This window comes from Anabrus simplex, chromosome 4 (genome assembly GCF_040414725.1).
Source record: "Anabrus simplex isolate iqAnaSimp1 chromosome 4, ASM4041472v1, whole genome shotgun sequence".
In the NCBI taxonomy this organism is placed as follows: Eukaryota; Metazoa; Arthropoda; class Insecta; order Orthoptera; family Tettigoniidae; genus Anabrus; species Anabrus simplex.
Window position 1 is genome coordinate 304,461,972 of NC_090268.1, and position 17,395 is coordinate 304,479,366.

General features: G+C 39.8%; 1 protein-coding gene across 3 annotated transcripts in view; it reads right to left on the reverse strand.

Moving 5' to 3' along the window:
• S1P (membrane-bound transcription factor site-1 protease) overlaps positions 1-17,395 on the reverse strand; it is a 329,279-nt gene that overhangs the window by 62,527 nt on the left and 249,357 nt on the right. For all 3 annotated transcript variants that reach the window (XM_067145648.2, XM_067145647.2, XM_067145649.2), the window contains exon 10: positions 9,078-9,470. In XM_067145648.2, coding sequence (XP_067001749.2) covers positions 9,078-9,470 — 393 coding nt within the window. The remainder of the gene's footprint in view (positions 1-9,077; positions 9,471-17,395) is intronic.

Sequence of the window (17,395 nt, forward strand, 5' to 3'; positions counted from 1 at the left end):
TTATTTTGACATCTAAAACCAATAAAGCAATTACAACACGAGACCAGTTATCCGTCACTTCCCTCCCCTTCCCTCCCTCGATAACATTAGCTCCCGACCGTTGCCTGCCAGCGTTAGTTCAAAGTCAGCGGAACGTGATCAGACAGCATATAAGACGGGGCTGAAGGAAAAGCGAGTAAGTAATTTAGATTTCCCTTCACCCAATTTATTTTTCGTTCGTATTTCTTTCTTCTTTTCTATTAGTATACCTATTCATATTCTCTTTTTTCTAGACTTCTCCATTCAACATAGTTCTAAACACTATTTTAAACAACACACCAGCATTTCTGCATTGACGTTTATTAATATGAAGCTGTCTACACAACTTCAAGGTCCATTTTAAGGAAGATAAGAAGCTTTCCCAAAACTAACATGCTAACTATTTAAAATCAGCAAGAGTTGTTTAAACTATAACATATGAACTTTAACAAGGGCAGAAGCAAGAAGATTTCATGACAGACTCTTTACTGAGTGATTTTTAAAATGATGTTTTCACCCACTGATGATACTCAATTCATTCATTCATTTATTGGCCGGCCCCGTGGTGTAGGGGTAGCGTGCCTGCCTCTTACCCGGAGGCCCCGAGTTCGATTCCCGGCCAGGTCAGGGATTTTTACCTGGACCTGAGGGCTGGTTCGAGGTCCACTCAGCCTACGTGATTAGAATTGAGAAGCTATCTGATGGTGAGATAGCGGCTCCAGTCTAGAAAGCGAAGAATAACGGCCGAGAGGATTCGTCGTGCACGACACCTCGTAATCTACAGGCCTTCGGGCTGAGCAGCGGTCGCTTGGTAGGCCAAGGCCCTTCAAGGGCTGTAGTGCCACAGATGGGGGGGTCATTCATTTATTTGATGATGATGTTTGTTGTTTAAAGGGGCCTAACATCTAGGTCATCAGCCCCTAAATGTAAGAAATATAATAACAATTTAAAAATCACTGACCAGAATAAAAAAATATGAAGAATGAATGGATGGATATGAATTTAAAACAATCAGTGGATCCGACCCAGAAACTATCACAAACAATAGTATTACTGACCAAACGACTGCTTCTAAAGCACAATCCTGAATCGAGGATCAGGGCCGTCACGTGGTATGTAGGCGCCCAATGCAAGGCTTCAATCGGCGCCCTCCTGGCTAGAGAAAAGGCGTTACGTTCTAGGTGGCCCGCCCCTCCCCTTCAGGGAGTGGAATGAAAACTTTTCATGATGATGCCCTCAACCCCCAGTTAAACTAGTAAATTTGTTCGTTCCAGTTTTTGTTTTGGGGGGATGATACCCTAGCTCTTCAGAGCCACTCAATTATCCACCACCTATGGGCCTGCCGAGTTGCGGACTGGAAAAACAGGCAGCTATTATAAATAACAGCATCACAGACCACCCACCCTCCATTACGTCTTTGATATACATATACTAATATTTGATTTATTTTTATACAAAATAGTCTTCGATTTGTTCTTGTCTTGGTGATCTTTTTTGTCGTCTATATACAAACTTCATTGAAAAGCATTCGCGTGGCTTTTGCATGAGCAAATGTTGTCAGAATTTCTCCATCGGCTGAGTTTTTTGCAGTGTCATTTTCTATTGCTAGAATGGCAGGAGTGTTCAACCTTTCCTGTGCCACTGAAGAGCGCAAATAAGTTTTTATAAGCTTAAGTTTACTAAAGCTTAGTTCAGCACTAGCAACTGTCACGGGTATTGTTAGTAACACCCCTAACGTGACCCACAAGTTTGTAAACAAATCTTTAGTGTTTGTGTTTTAGATCTTGCGCAATACTTCTTTTGGTGTGACTATGTTCTTTCCATGATCCAAAATCGACCTTACATGTAAAAGTTCAAGATACAGTTCAATGCCATTGATATCAGACACTTTAGTTGTTTTGTCAGTTAAATGTCTTTCAAGGTCCAAACAACTTTGTTTTAGATCTTATTTTCCTGGAAGTTGAGCAACATTACCCAAAAATCCCCACATGTGTTGTTCTTCTTTCAACACAGTTGACCTCCTCTTAAGTGAGTTCAAAACTTTATCCACTAATGGATAAAAAACTTCTCTCATAAAGGTTTCTTCAGGTGACGATTGCACTTCCTCAGAAGACTCATACAACAAAAAACACGTTTTCGTTTACGAATCCTTTTATCGGGAAAAACATGTTCGATACCCAATTCAGCAGCTATTCCTTTAGCGGAGATTACTGCGTCCACATATCCATTCTCTCTAAATCTGTTTAAAAACTCCAAACACATATTGAACTTTTCAGAACAGTCACTGATGTCTACCTCTTTCCCTTAAATGCTTTTACTGATCAAAGTAACTTCAAAAAGAATGTCATTCCACAAGTTACGATGAAGGAAAAGTCTTCTATCTGATTAGACACAGATTGAGCTTCAGAGGCTGTTTGGGGGTCATCAATTTTGTCGCTTAACTCAACCAATGCATCCCTAAATTCCGCGTATTGATATCTAACTGCCTGAACAGCACTTATGCGAGATTCCCAACGCGTTTCACACACTCGCTTTAAAGTAATTGCTTTAGTATGGTTGCTTATTACACACCAGCACTTCATTGAACTAGAGAAGATGGTAAAGAGGCGTTGTAAAATCTATAATAAAATAAGAGTTTTGTCTGTACATTGCTTAGAGTTTGAAAAGAATGGTATTTCTGTATTAGTCGTGTCCAAAGCAATAAAGAAATGAACTTTTTAATTTTCCGTAATTTCTGTCTGTCTGTTTATCTTCTGTCTGTCTGTCTGTCTGTCTGTCTGTCTGTCTGTCTGTCTGTCTGTCTGTCTGTCTGTATGTATGTATGTACACACATCACTAGAAAATGGCTAAAGAGAATTTAATGAAATCGGTATGCAAAGGCGGGGAATAAGTCACTACAATTTACGTCATAAATAATTTTATTCACGCTGGGAGAAATGGTAGTTTAGGGGAAGGCCTAAAATTTAATTTTCAAATATTTATGTTATTAGTGTGACTATTTTAATGAAAATCTGTATACAAAGTCGGGAAATAAGTCGCTGCAATGTAGGCTATAAATAATTGTTTTCATGCCGAGTGAAAAGGTAGTTTAGGGGAAGGCCTAAAATTTGATTCTTAAGTATTTGTTATTAGTGATCCTGCCGATAAATACTACATAACTAAAGTTATATAGTATTACATTTCTGATCATTTATGTCTTATACATTTTTACAGTACCGGCTATAACAGTGATATTCATGAATTTGTATTGTTGTTGTTTGTCCATATCAGCGCCGAGTCACGAGAAAATGAGTGGACAGAATTTAATGAAAATCGGTATGTAAAGTCGGGGAATAAGGAACTACAGTCTACGCTATAAATAATTTTATAAGACACCCTAATATCACAGAGTCGACAGAAAAGTAAACGTGAAGGCCTACAATATAGAAAGCTCATAAAATTGATCAACATTTACATTGCATTGACCACTGTTTGTTGTGATGTGCTTTGTGTCTTCTGTTGCCACTCATCGCCGATAGATGGGACTACTGTTGCGTACCGAGTTTTTTTAAATTTGCTTTACGTCGCACCGACACAGATAGGTCTTATAGCGACGATGGGATAGGAAAGGTCTAGGAGTGGGAAGGAAGTGAACGTGGCCTTAATTAAGGTACAGCCCCCTGCATTTGCCTGGTGTGAAAATGGAAATACATGGAAATTCACCTTTAGGACTGCCAACAGTGGGGTTCGAACCCACTATTTCCCGGATGCAAGCTCACAGCTATGCGCCCATAACCGCACAGTCAACTCGCCCGGTCGTACCGAGTATAACAGCCTGCCTGAATATTGGCGGGAAGTAGGTGGGGAGTTAGATAACTTTCTTCTTTAGCATGCCATTCCTCAGATTCATAAATTTTCTGATACTACTGGTACGTAACAGACTGGTTCATCACAGCATTCGAGCTATTCAATCCCTACTCTGTGGCACTGATATGAATGAACAGTGTGCAGATTTACATCAATAATGGCAGAGGTGTGTTCACGGCAATCTGCGGCCTGATCATTCCAGCACTGGGACTTTGGACTGTTAGATCGGCACCGTAGTACTGTTCATTAAAGTGAGGAAAAGTGCCGTTTTTCACTTGATCGAGTATTTTATATGATAACATTGATTTTAATAGCTACATTCCTGCTGTCATTTTTGTAATGACCTGTGTTGGCTTCAGTTAGAAAACCATAAAGGCAGTCCTTCTGAGAATCCCATAGCGAAGCACGGGTACAACAGCTAGTACCAAATAAAGATGAAGACTTAACCTTCGAGTGGTCGCTATATGAGATTTTCTCTCACATTATTTTGTATTGTGAGTTTACTTCTCAGCGATGCAAGGTAGGTGACTGTTCCCTCCTCTAGTTGAGTTTGTAACTGTCATGAGTAAGGTGATTCACATTTGAAGCATAAGCATCCCCTCCTCTAGTTGGAATAAAGATTCGTACGAGTTTGTGCGCCCTGTGAGAGGTTTTCTCATCGCGCGACCAGTGGCGTTGGTGTTATGTTCAAGTCGAGAGGGAAACTTTCTCCTGTGTAGGCGTTAGTATTTGACTTAAGTCGTACGCATAACGTTCTCCATTTGCAATTACTGACAAACGAGTCTGCAAAAATTATGAGTCGATGAAGAATGTTGGGAAATATACGCTGGTACAAAATCCAGCTAACTCAAATATTAGAGAGAAGACCTGAAAATGAATGAAAACCTACAACCTGTATTCCAGTCTTTGACTGGGTCAGGGATGTAATGAATGAACCATATATAGGCTATTAGTACAATGGGGTGGCCACTCCCAAAGTGATTTATGAATGACTGATAGATGCTATGAAATGATAATGGAGAGTGTTGCTGGAATAAAAGATGACAGGGAAAACCGAAGTAAGTGATAAAAATCATTGTTATCCGTATTGAAGATACTGAGTGTAGGATGATAAAAGGTTTACTTTGTCACCTATTCAATACATATAAATTTTACAGTTTAGGAATTTATTATTGATTCACTTGAGACATGTTTCGCCCTTCATGAGGGCATCATCAGTCAAATTAAATCCTCAAGGCAAAAATCAGGTACATGGTTAGTAGTTGACATGCACAAATTAATACATATTATTAATATACATTACAAAAATGAAGTATGAGAAACAGTTGTACAATAGTGATGGTTGAACATATAGGTTTATAGAAATAAGAAGTCAGCACCAATGCGTAAAATTAAAATAGTAGAGTTCGGCAGTGGTGCTCTGGAGAACAGTTGACGCAATCATAGGAAAATATAAAGTTTTAAAACTATTTACACCTGTCCTGCCTCCCCTCTGTCCAGCACAAATCTCATATGGAGTGACCGGGATTTGAACCACGGTATCCAGCGGTGAGAGGCCGATGTGCTGCCATCTGAGCCTCGGAGGATCCAGAGAGAAGACCTATTGTACTTTATTCTTGCTTTTGTATTGCAACTGTCAGAAAGTTATATATTAATAGCAATGTCATTGGTTTTACGATCCAATAACTACTTTTTATGATTTTCTCAGATGCCGAGGTGCCGAAATGTTGTCGCACAAGAGTTCTTTTATACGCCAGTAAAGCTACGGTTGACGTATCTGAGCACCTTCGAATACCACCGAACTGAGCCAGGATCGAACTTGCCAACTTGGGCTCAGAGAGCCAGCGCCTTAACCGTCTTGAGCCATTCAGCCCGACACTCTTGTAAATATTACGTACTTACATGTGACCGAACTAATGACTAATTTCCATTAAGGAATAATTTGTTTCTGTAATATACGGATAATCAGTTTTTCTAAACTGTATAACGCAGTCTTTACGTCTCATTTCTGTAATTCGTTTCACTCTTACGCCCCGCAAAATTATAGAAGATATACGTATTTTAAATGAAGTTTAATGTGAGAGAAAGTTTCACGTGCAACCACTCATGTTACAATTCGGCTACCGACCACTCGTGGGTTAACTGATGATTTTGCTCCATCAGCAATTACTAGGTTAGACTATGGCACTCACAAGGAATGAACACAGCCAAAGGGAAGTTGGCCAGTACACCGGCTTGAACTCCTTTATGTACGCCTGCCACGTTGGCGCCGCTATCGTATCCTTGACCTCGACAGTTTGTCATGTTCAAACCACACTCTTCAATTTTTTAGAACAGCAAGTCAGCGAGAACTTCTCCAGTGGTTTCTTTTTGGCAACTTGATAGGCTATAAAGCTTTCTTTTACTTTGATATTCCCTTCATCATCTTCAGTGACGTAGCGAACCGTTAATGAAACTTGCTCCTTGTGAATTATGGGTGGATTACAATCAAGGATAACGGAAAAATATCTGGCTTTTTTTATTTTTGTTAAGATTCTTTGCTTTACTGAGTCACCTATTAGCTCATTTTGTATTGACACACTTAATAAATGAAATTGTGTTTCTTTGTTAGTTATACGTAGTAAGTGTTCCATTACTACATTATCAAATTTTCGTAAAAGTTGCACAAGTCAAAGAAAGTTTCCATTATTTTTTGTGTAAACTTTGGAAGATGACCTACGAAAAGCTATATTGAGCTCTGCTAGATATAGAGTAATTTCCACTAACCGTCGCAATACTTCTTCTGAACGCTGACCCTCAGTTTCAATTTGCTTCATGATGTGCTGGTTGATTGATGTGTCTCTAATTCTTTTTTCTGTTTCAAACCATGTAGCCATATTTTTGAAATGGTCTGGTGACAACTCATGGGATTTTAAACGGTCTGCCAAATTTTTCCTGTTGTTAAAACCCATTGCTTGACCAAAATGTGACTTTGATGAAGGATTAAACAATCTACAACAGAAGCAACAGACATAATCTCATTTTTCTAAATAAATCAACAATCGTCTTGATATTTTCTATCCATTTTCCAGAAACCAATACCGAAATTGGTTTGAAAAGTGCCTATTTTCGTAATTTTTTGGGTAATCATGGTCTTCTTTAGAATATTCAGTCAGCCCTTTCAAAACAAACTCATCACGCTGAATGTGCATAATATGCGCTGGCTACATTGCAGGATCTAAAGTAATCACCGGCACCTGCTCTGATATGGAAATGAATTCAATTTCAGTTTCATTGTCTGCTGACAGTTCTATCACTCTTTTATTGCCATTATCACTATTACGATCACTGTGGTCATGATCGCTTGTAACGGTAGGGGAAGGTACAGGTACAAATTCATTGTCTTTGGCCTCTTGACTGCTACTTTGCGAGTACGAACTACAGCTAGGTACAGACGTACTGGTCTCAACCGCGGCAACATTTTGTGTTGTATTAGTTTTTTTTAAATTAGTTAGTTTTGGCACTTTACTTAATAAAGCCTCATTCGCTAACTCACTTTCCTTGAACAACTTTCTCCTTTGCGCCCCTGACAACTTTTTCGATATAAATCTTGAGTTTTCCACTAATCACTATCACTATGCACTTCACAACATCATCATTCAGTATTTATAAAGCTCGTAATGCACGGAAGAATAAAATATTAGCAATTGACGTAAACAGCGCCGGCGTATCTAGGCCAATGTCACTATAAAACCAAGTAACCAAGACATGTGTAAACTGTGTCCGATGCGCACTGCGGGTGGGGAGGGGTGTTGATGTCGACTCGCCGGCGCCGATGAGTTCGATCCTACTTCCACTCTGGGATGGGTTTAAAGCAATTGTTGAGGAATTTGAAAATAGGTTTGTGCCTCTAAGGTGGTAAGGAATGGTAAAGATCCACTATATTATAACAGGGAAGTAAAGAGACTAAGAAGGAGGTGCAGGTTGGAAAGAAATAGAGTTAGAAATAGCTGTTGAAGTAAGGAGAAATTAAAGGAACTTACTAGGAAATGGAGATAAATGGAAAATTCTAAATTCGATTTGGAATTGCTAGGCGGGCAATAATTCCATTGTGGATATTTATCTCCCGTATGCAGTTATCAGACTGTGCCTCTTATAAGGGCTTCTGATAAGTTAACCTGCATACACCCCAGCGTCAGTGGCTAGTGTCTGACACATCCCATTCTGATGAGTCTAGTGTCAGACCAAAGACAAAACGCTGGTTAATAGAGCAAACGCCTGAAAAGCCTTACATCTGATATGTTTTTGACATATTCAACATCGCAGAAATGCAGATGCTGGCCATTAACAGTATTCTTCAGAATTCTTGACATTGCTGAATACAAAAGAATTACGATTTCACTCAAACTCAGCAAATATGAAGCACACTGTAGACACACCGAAGTGAGTGAAAGTGCAGAAAGCTACCCCTGCACGTTCCAGAAGACGCGTTCTTTCATGGCACTGAGAAATTTTGAATTTAAATTACTCCTCTGTAAAATACTATTTTTTAAAATGTAAAGGCAGTTTTGAATTAAAAGTTTGAATTTCAGTAATAGGACCGACATTGTTCTTCGAATTATGAATTATCTGTATTTCAAATTAAACAATTTAATAACATGTAAAATCGTACTTCATGTTTCTGGGAACAAGAGCTTCTTCGAATTAGGCAAGATTTTGCATTAACCAATTTTGAATTATCGAGGTTCTACTGTAATTATTTATGCCACTGCATGAGGCGAATATCCATCTCAGGACGTCAATTCAACCATAACTTAAATACATTGGAACATACCAGTCCCTGCAGACTAGACTGGTTCACCCTGAGCAAAGAAGAGAGAAGCCGAGGCTAGATTTATAATATTATTAATACTTTATCAATTAGATTATTTTTCAACAGCAATGATGTACAAAAGATCTATTTGCTCTAGAGGGCCTTAATTAAGGTAACAGCCTACTGTGAAAATGGGAAACCACAGAAAATGATCTTCAGGGCTGCTGATGGTGATGTTGTAACCCACTATCTTCTAAATACAAACTTATAGCTACATGACTCATAGTGCATAGCCAACTCACTTCATAACACTAAAACTGATTTTAACTGCTGAATGTCTATTACTGTAACCAAAGATTGTGACAAATTAAATATGCAGTAAATGTACCTTATAAGCTCTCTTCTCAACGTAAATACTCACTGTTTAGGAGGAGTTGGTATTATCTTGGCCTTAATGGCAAGTTTGACAGATGACTGTCGTGGTTCTGTCTCCCCATCTTCAGGAGGGGACTCAACAGTGAGGGCAACATGGCCCTGTGCAATGCCTTCCCAAGTTGCTGCACTGCGAGCTGCTGCTATACTAACAGCCAGCCACCCTGACCAGGGCCAAAGGAGTTCTGAATGGCTCAGAGCCACATCCAGATACTGGCCAAACTGTGGAGTGTATGGATGCCATTGAGGTTTACCTACAATGCGTCCTGAAACACCTTGACCATTGAGAATTGTAACATTGACAATTGTAGGCATTGCTCCGTAATATAAGGACTGCGTGCAGTAGGGCCACATATACTGGCATTCACTGAGATCAACATAGCTGGAATAGAATTATCACAAACATTAGTTTCTGTATAATGAAATAGCATCTTATATTGTGGTTGAACACAGGAATTTGGACACTATTCAGGTGTACATGATTTATGAGAATAAGCCTATACAGGGTGAGTCAGCTAATGTGTTCACATCAAATAACTCTTAAATTATTAAAGATATAGGAAGTCTATTTTTCACTTTAGTCACTCAGGGGCTCATAGCTGAACATGCAGTACTTTTCCAGGGTGTCAATAGGTGCTGATAAAACAGTACTAAATTTACTTTTTAAAGGGAACTACACTATTTTCTACATCTAGCATTAGCATTATGGACACTGAAATTTCAGGGGTGTAATTATTTTCAAAATCTGACAAGTCCTTCTCGAAAGATTGGAATGTTTTCAAGTGTAATTCATCTTCAGCTGTGATCATCCTAACTGAATGAATCTCCAACCAAGCAGCCAAGGCATACTCTATGTTTGGATCATGAGTTGTTGACGTACAGGGACCACTCACCATCTTCTGACAGCTAGGTATTAGCTCTACTGTGCCTGTAAATACACTGTGATAATATATAGTGCTAAAAATAAGTGCATATTTACGATTCACACAATATATGGTACAGTACCTCAAACATGTTTACAGTATACACTGTAGGACAATGACTAGACACATACAAATGCTAAACCCAGACCAGGTTCTGTATTTGTCCGATAGGAGGCATTTGTCATGCTGGTCAGTTTAATATCATTACATCTAAGGTCAGTTGTGTATAGACAGCACGTGTAGGGCCAAGGCAAATGTGGCAAGAGTACCCATTTCTGCTATTAACTGTATTCAATTTGTAACATTGCTGCAAGAAGGACGGCGATGAGTTCATGCTACCACTCATGTTAGAGTGAGTCAGAGTGGTCTCTACAGTCTGAAACAAATGCTCAGGGAGAGACAAACAGTTTCTGTTCAACAACAAATAGGATGCCCACTAGGGTGTTCTTTATTTTCCAACTTCGAAATTTTTAAACGCTCAGCCTCCAATTTTGTTTGAGTGACTCTAAAAGATACCTATTTGTTGAGATGGAAGCAATCATTCATTCATTCATTCATTCATTCATTTACCATAAACCTTTACAGTATCTATGGAAGGCCAGGGGAAAAGGACAAGCCCCCTACACGTAGTGCCCCCGACCTTTGAAATAATTACCTAAATCCTAAAGTAAAACAGTCATATACACTATTTACAGGTAAAGTGACAAAGTATAGCTTAATATATACATATTTCTCATTTATACAACCTTTCACTCCCTCGTTCATTCTTCCACATATTCACATGCATTTTCTCACCATATGTGCTTCCTAACATAACATTTAACTATGCCGGGCTGAGTGGCTCAGACGGTTAAGGCACTGGCCTTCTAACCCCAACTTGGCAGGTTCGATCCTGGCTCAGTCCGGTGGTATTTGAAGGTGCTCAAATACGACGGCCTCGTGTCGGTAGATTTACTGGCACGTAAAAGAACTCCTGCGGGACTAAATCCTGGCACCTTGGCATCTCCGAAGACCGTAAAAGTAGTTAGTGGGACGTAAAACTAATAACATTATTATTATCATTTAACTATATTTACATTTCTACATTTAATGTTGGCGGGTAGATTGTTCCAAAGCCGCGCTGAACGAGCAAAGAAACCTAGTTTGTAGGACTCAGTTCGCGCAAAGGGGGTTATAAGACACACCCTTTTGCCTCTACGGACGGAGCTGTAAGATAAGGAGAGTCGAGGGAATGGTGAAAGGTGAATGGCCCCTGTGAGGGATTTGTGTAAGAAGGTGATGTCGCTTTGTTTACACAAGGAGGCGATTGACGGGAGGGAAGACGGACAGCTGTTCTTGTTAATTAGTCGTTCAGCGTGACGTTGGATTCCTTCTAGTTTGTGAAGATTAGCTGCAGGGGTAGGGTGCCAGGCAGGTAGACCATACATTAGTATAGGTCTCACTAGTGTCAGGTAAGCCATCCGTATAGCATTCGACTTGCACCTACGGACGCTTCTGTGCATAAAACCGAGCACCCTGGCAGCTTTGCATCTCACTTCCTCTGTTTGTGTGTTCGATTTTAGTTGTTCAGAAATGGTTATTCCTAACAAATATATAGTTTTAACTTGCTCAATATGTACATTATTAATGTTATATATACATTCTACTTGGTGTCGAGACCTACTTAGCCTAATGTATTTACATTTGCCAGCATTAATGCTGAGACCGTTGACGTAACACCACACCACTATAGTGTCCAAGTCCGACTGTAACTTCAGACAATCATCTGCACATTGTATATCCCTGTACATTACAGTGTCATCAGCGTACTGAGCTATGGTTGAGGTCACACATTTAGGTAAAACAGAGACAAATGCATTAAATAATAAAGGTCCGAGGACGGTGCCTTGACATACTCCTGAGGTTACTTTAACGGTCGATGATCGAACTCCATCAAACACAACGCGTTGTGCTCGACTCTCGAGAAATGACCGCAACCATGCCAGTACACTTCCCCTAACATTCATCTGTCTTAATTTTAACAAAAGTCGTTCATGAGGGATTTGATCAAAAGCTTTAGCCCAGTCCAAAGCCACGCAGTCAACCTGAACAATTTTAGATTTCTCCAGAGAGAACTGCCACTCATCAATAACCTTTGTTAATAAAGTATTACAGGATCTTCCTGGAAGAAAACTGTGCTGGCTTTCACTTAGCAGATTACCTTCCCGGAAGTATTCCCGCATATTAGAGGCCACCAGTCGTTCCATACATTTACATACGTGGGACGTGAGAGACACTGGCCGATAGTTGTCAATGAGTGCTTTGTCCCCTTTCTTGAAAATCGGAACTACATCAGCACACTTCCAATCTTGGGGTAGCGATCCACAGTGAAGCGACAGGTTGAATAGTTCGCAGAGAGATGGTGCCAGTGACACAGCGCAGTCACGGAGTATACGGCTGGGTATTTCATCAGAGCCGCTCGCCACATGGGGTCGAATCCTCTTCAAACTTGCTAGTAACTCAAGTTCTCAAGTTCCGAGAAGTAGAGGCTGGTGAGAGGGAGAGGTGGTACGGGTGTGTTGGTTATATACATGTCCCCAGCTGATTGTGCCTGGAAGAAATTCTCTTTAAATTTGTCACTGAAGGCTGAGGCAATGTCTGCGGGCGTGGAGATGGATTTCCCGTTAGCTTGAAAGGAGCTTGGTGCAGCACTGCCACAGTTCCTTTTTAGTAGCTTCCACAGCTCTTTGGTATCTGACCAAGCCTTGTGAATATACTGATCGTAAGCCTCCTCGATCCTATTCTTAGTGTCTTTGCGTGCAGATTTGTACTTTTCCCACGCTTGTTCCGTTTGGCACTGTTTCCACTTTTTGTATAGATTGTTCCGTTTCCTTATTAACTTCAAAAGTTCTTTCTTAATCTACGGGGCTTTCTTCTCTCTTTTTAAAGTGCATTTCGGTACAGTTTGGTCAACGCACCAGAAAAATGTATTTTTCCAGGCGAGCCACAAAGAGTCTACGTCACAGGTTGATAAGGAGGTTGGAGTGGGTAGGTGATTCAGTAGTAAGGTGGAGAGGGATTTCCAGTCAGCTTTCCTGAAGTTATATTGAGGCCTGGATTTGTGTTTGACAGGTTTTCTGCAATCTAGAGTAGTTAGAGTCGCTTGAATGGCGTGGTGATCGCTGAAGCCGGGTATGACTTCAATTCAAGATACTGAGGAGGAATGATTGGTGAGAAATAGATCTAATATAGAACGGGATGTTTTGGTGATACATGTTGCTTCTAAAACAAGCTGTTCTAGAAAGAGATCGTAGAACACTGTTAGGAATGTGTCTGCCAATGGATTTCCAGGGATGGGAGCGGAATCACGGGTCCATATTATGTCCAGGTTAAAGTTGCCTGTGAGGTAGACGGCACTGTACTTGTGCTGAATGAGTTGCATTCATTTTAGAGATTCCAGTAATCCTTCATTTATACAGGGCTTGGATTTCGGAGCCCGATATATGCTACCTATCAAGAATTTGTTGCCCCTACATGTCACCTCCACCCATAGAGCTTCACTGTCAGTTTCCAAGTATCCAAGTCAGATTGGTTGTAATTCCGGTCATATAGCCAGGAGAACACCCCCTCCAGATGTCCAGGTTCTATCCTTCCTGAATAACAAGTATGGTTGTGGAAATACTTCACCGTCATAAGTAGCACTGCTCAACCACGTTTCACAGACACTTATGATTGATGGTCAATACTTGCCAGTGATGTTCTTATCTCCTGCTGTCTCCTATAACCCATTATAGTACGGGCATTAAATGAGAGAATGGTGATGTTTCGGGAGCCCTGTACAATGGTAACTGAGTCATTACTATTGACAGAGTTATTTACATAATTTACTTTGTCTGGAACTTCGAAGAACGAGTCCGATGGTACTGGGAGACAACACTTCCAGCACTGCCAAGACGAAAAGCCACATTTAATTTTATGGTATTCCGATGGAGAAATTTTGGCGCAGGTCTTATGCGTGGATATTTCACCCGACACACACTTCACGTACAGCTGATTGATGCAGCCCTTAGAACAGCAAATTTGACATTCTATGTTACTCACATTTCTGTTCGGAGGTCCTGGATTTGTTTCTACATCTCCACACGCAGCTATGGTCAGGAGAATGAGCTGAAATGTTGAAGAGGGTGGTCTGGCAACCCTGCGCTTGCTTGAAGCGCACTGCCAGTACCAGCGGTCACGTACACATTTTCACTGGCGCACCATGTTAAGCACGATATTTTACAATTTTTCGCAATTAGCAAGTTCTCTTGGAGGATTGAACCGCTAGGACACTCACTGAACACCACACCATTAAAGATCACTTTGTTATTTCCATACGTGATGCATTTAACCACTATAAACAACAAGAAAATATGGAACACTTGGAAAGCTACATGTCGACCCGCCGCCATCTTGAACCCATGCCGACTTGAGCGTGAAGTTGCACGAAGAACAAGTCTGGACTTGCCACCCAGCGCTGAGTCAGCTCTGAGCCTATCAGTACGTGCGATGTTATCCACCATGTCACATGTGTTTTCGGGTCGCTAATCTAACATGTCACATCAATTATGCAGTGTCACGGATGTGTGTTTTAATAGGATATATAAAACACCAAATAACTGGACACAAATTACCATCAAAGAGACAAGTTCTTGAAGTTTTATTTTATAATATACAGGAGGTAAAATTAACTGTCAGTGAAAGTGCTAATCTTGTGGTTCATGAGTGCTTGATATTTTGGGAGAAAGCAGAATTCCAACAAGACCTAATCAGTATTCACAAAACTTATTAACTTGTATTTGCAGTGGAGAAAATTGCAAAAAAGCGCATGCAAGTGTGAAGATATTTTTAAGCAACACGAAGAGGTGTTTAGACATAATTCGGATGATCTATTTGATATTACACATGTGAGTGCTCTACAAATTAAGATGAAGTTGGAAGAAAACAGGATGTTTTTACCTCAGCAGAGAAAGCCAGAACGTAAAGGCTACCTTGCATGAGTGCACCAAAAACTTGCGGATAAAGAAGAAAGAACAAGGCAAAGAAAATTACAAGAGAATAGGAAAGAGAAACAACAGTGTGCAGTGTCTATATCTTCTGCTGTACCTCCTTCTTCATCATCTGAAGATTCGGGTAACACACTTCCAAATTCAGGTGAAATCAACGTTGGTGAATTTTTAGGAGACTTCTGAGAGTAAAGCTTACAAAAGAGTTCACAGAAGTTCCATCTTACAATACAAATATCAACTTAATTACAATGAACTAATACATATTTCGTCCTTGTATTGTGGACATCTTTAGCTATAGCTAGAGGCATGATTTTTTTGCATTAATTTTTTTATGATTTTGCGAGAAGGATACTAATTTCTACGTTATTTTGCAAAATAGATATTGCCGTATCGCTTTAATTTCGCTTTAATGAAATTCTAAAATTAATCATTAAAGGTTTCATTACTATCACTGATTGTTGACTGTGGAGGTTTAATTGATAAGACTGCACATGCCTGGTATATACTATTCTATTTTTTCACTCTTAGCTTTCTTTTGCATATCTAATGAGAGTTCTATTGTTGCCTGCCGTTTCACTGTTGGAATGCTAAATTTACGTTCTGAATGTTCCTTTTTTTAAAACAATGTTTTGAGACAGTATCTCTCTCTCTCTCTCTTTTTTTTTTTGCGTCGCACCGACACAGATAGGTCTTATGGCGACAATGGGACAAGGAAGGGTTAGGAGTGGGAAGGAAGTGGCCGTGGCCTTAATTAAGGTACAACCCCAGCATTTGCCTGGTGTGAAAATGGGAAACCATGGAAAACCATTTTCAGGGCAGGCGGGTATCTTTTTTCTCCCAATCGATACGAACATTACAAAATTTACACATTAAAATATTGCTTTCCGAAATGTATAAACCTTCACTCGCAAACTTTTTAGCTCTGCTGTGCACCGTAACACTTGTCAAGCGACCCATCTTCGCTACTGTCTCTGATTACTTTTCTTAATTTTACCTGACCACAAAGCCAAAATACACCAGTCAATTGTGCTGCTTGTAGACGTCATTAGGGATTCCAGGATTGCACAATGCCGTGAGGAGACAGACTGGGGTAGGATTACCAGCCACCACAAGAACAACATTCCAAACATTTGATTTGGCAAGAAGCCTGGAGCCAACCCCTTTTCTTTGATGCTATGTCTTAAAGAGATTTTCCATTGCATTAATGATAACGTATTTCTTTCCTGTTGATGAATCTTTCTTCGCTCTTCCTTTTCTTTTCATACATAATCTTGGAACAAAATTTCAAGTTCATTATTCACTACAGATTTCGCAGTAATATCACGCTTATTGCGAAATAATTGAATTTCACTTTAAAATGGCCTTATCGTTTTAATTCACGAACATAATATCCATATTTTCTTAACCAGAAGAATATGATTCGTAAAGATATCGCATAATCGCTTCAAAATATTTTTTGTCGCGTTTATCGTTATTGCGAAAAAAATCATACCTCTAGCTATAGCTAAAATATAATTTAAAAGATAAAGGTATCACATAACAAGAAATGGCTAAAATATCAAGTCCTTGTTGTTTATAAGTTTTTCAGGGACTGTAAAATAAGGCACAAACTTGAGCTCTTCTTAAAATAGATCACGCTGATTAATAAAATTTTTTGAGTTTGGAGAAAACCTTGACTTGTTCTGTGTGGGATGTTATGTGGAATCGTGCTCAAGCCAGGTTGTGAAAAGTTAAGGTATTGAAAGAACATATCTGTAACAAAAGCTGTAAGCGTTGAGAAGAGAGAAAGAAAAAAAAAAAAAAAAAGGGACGATAAGAAAAAAATGGAATGAAAAGTAACAGAAATACAACTTACATCCATGCTGCCTTAAGCTGGTTTATCCATGTCTTACTTTAGAGAGTCTGCTGTGCCAAACTGAGTGTGTTGCAGGCGTGATGGAGGGGCTGGTAGCGAGGCAGAGAGTGTGTTGGCTGGGAGAGTGGGAGAATACATCAATGCAAAAATGCTGCAAGGTGTGGTATGTAAAACTGTATTACTCCTAAATTAGTGGCTGATTTGGATAGATGCCAGCTGAGTGTAAGAGAATCTGTATACATCCTTCAGTCGACAGCAGAGGCACTTGGCCACAATACCGAAGAACTCTCTATTAATAAATCTTCTATTCATCAAATCAGACAGAAGAAGAGAAAGTTTTGAAACAATAAATCTGCTTTCAAGAATGATATACCCACAATTTTTACTGTTCATTGGGATGGTAAATAGTTGCCTGCAGTGAATGTCAAAGACGGAAGAGAAAAAAGACTTTGTGTCCACCAAAAGGAGAGATCTGTTCTCTTGCCTGAAAATGGACACCAGT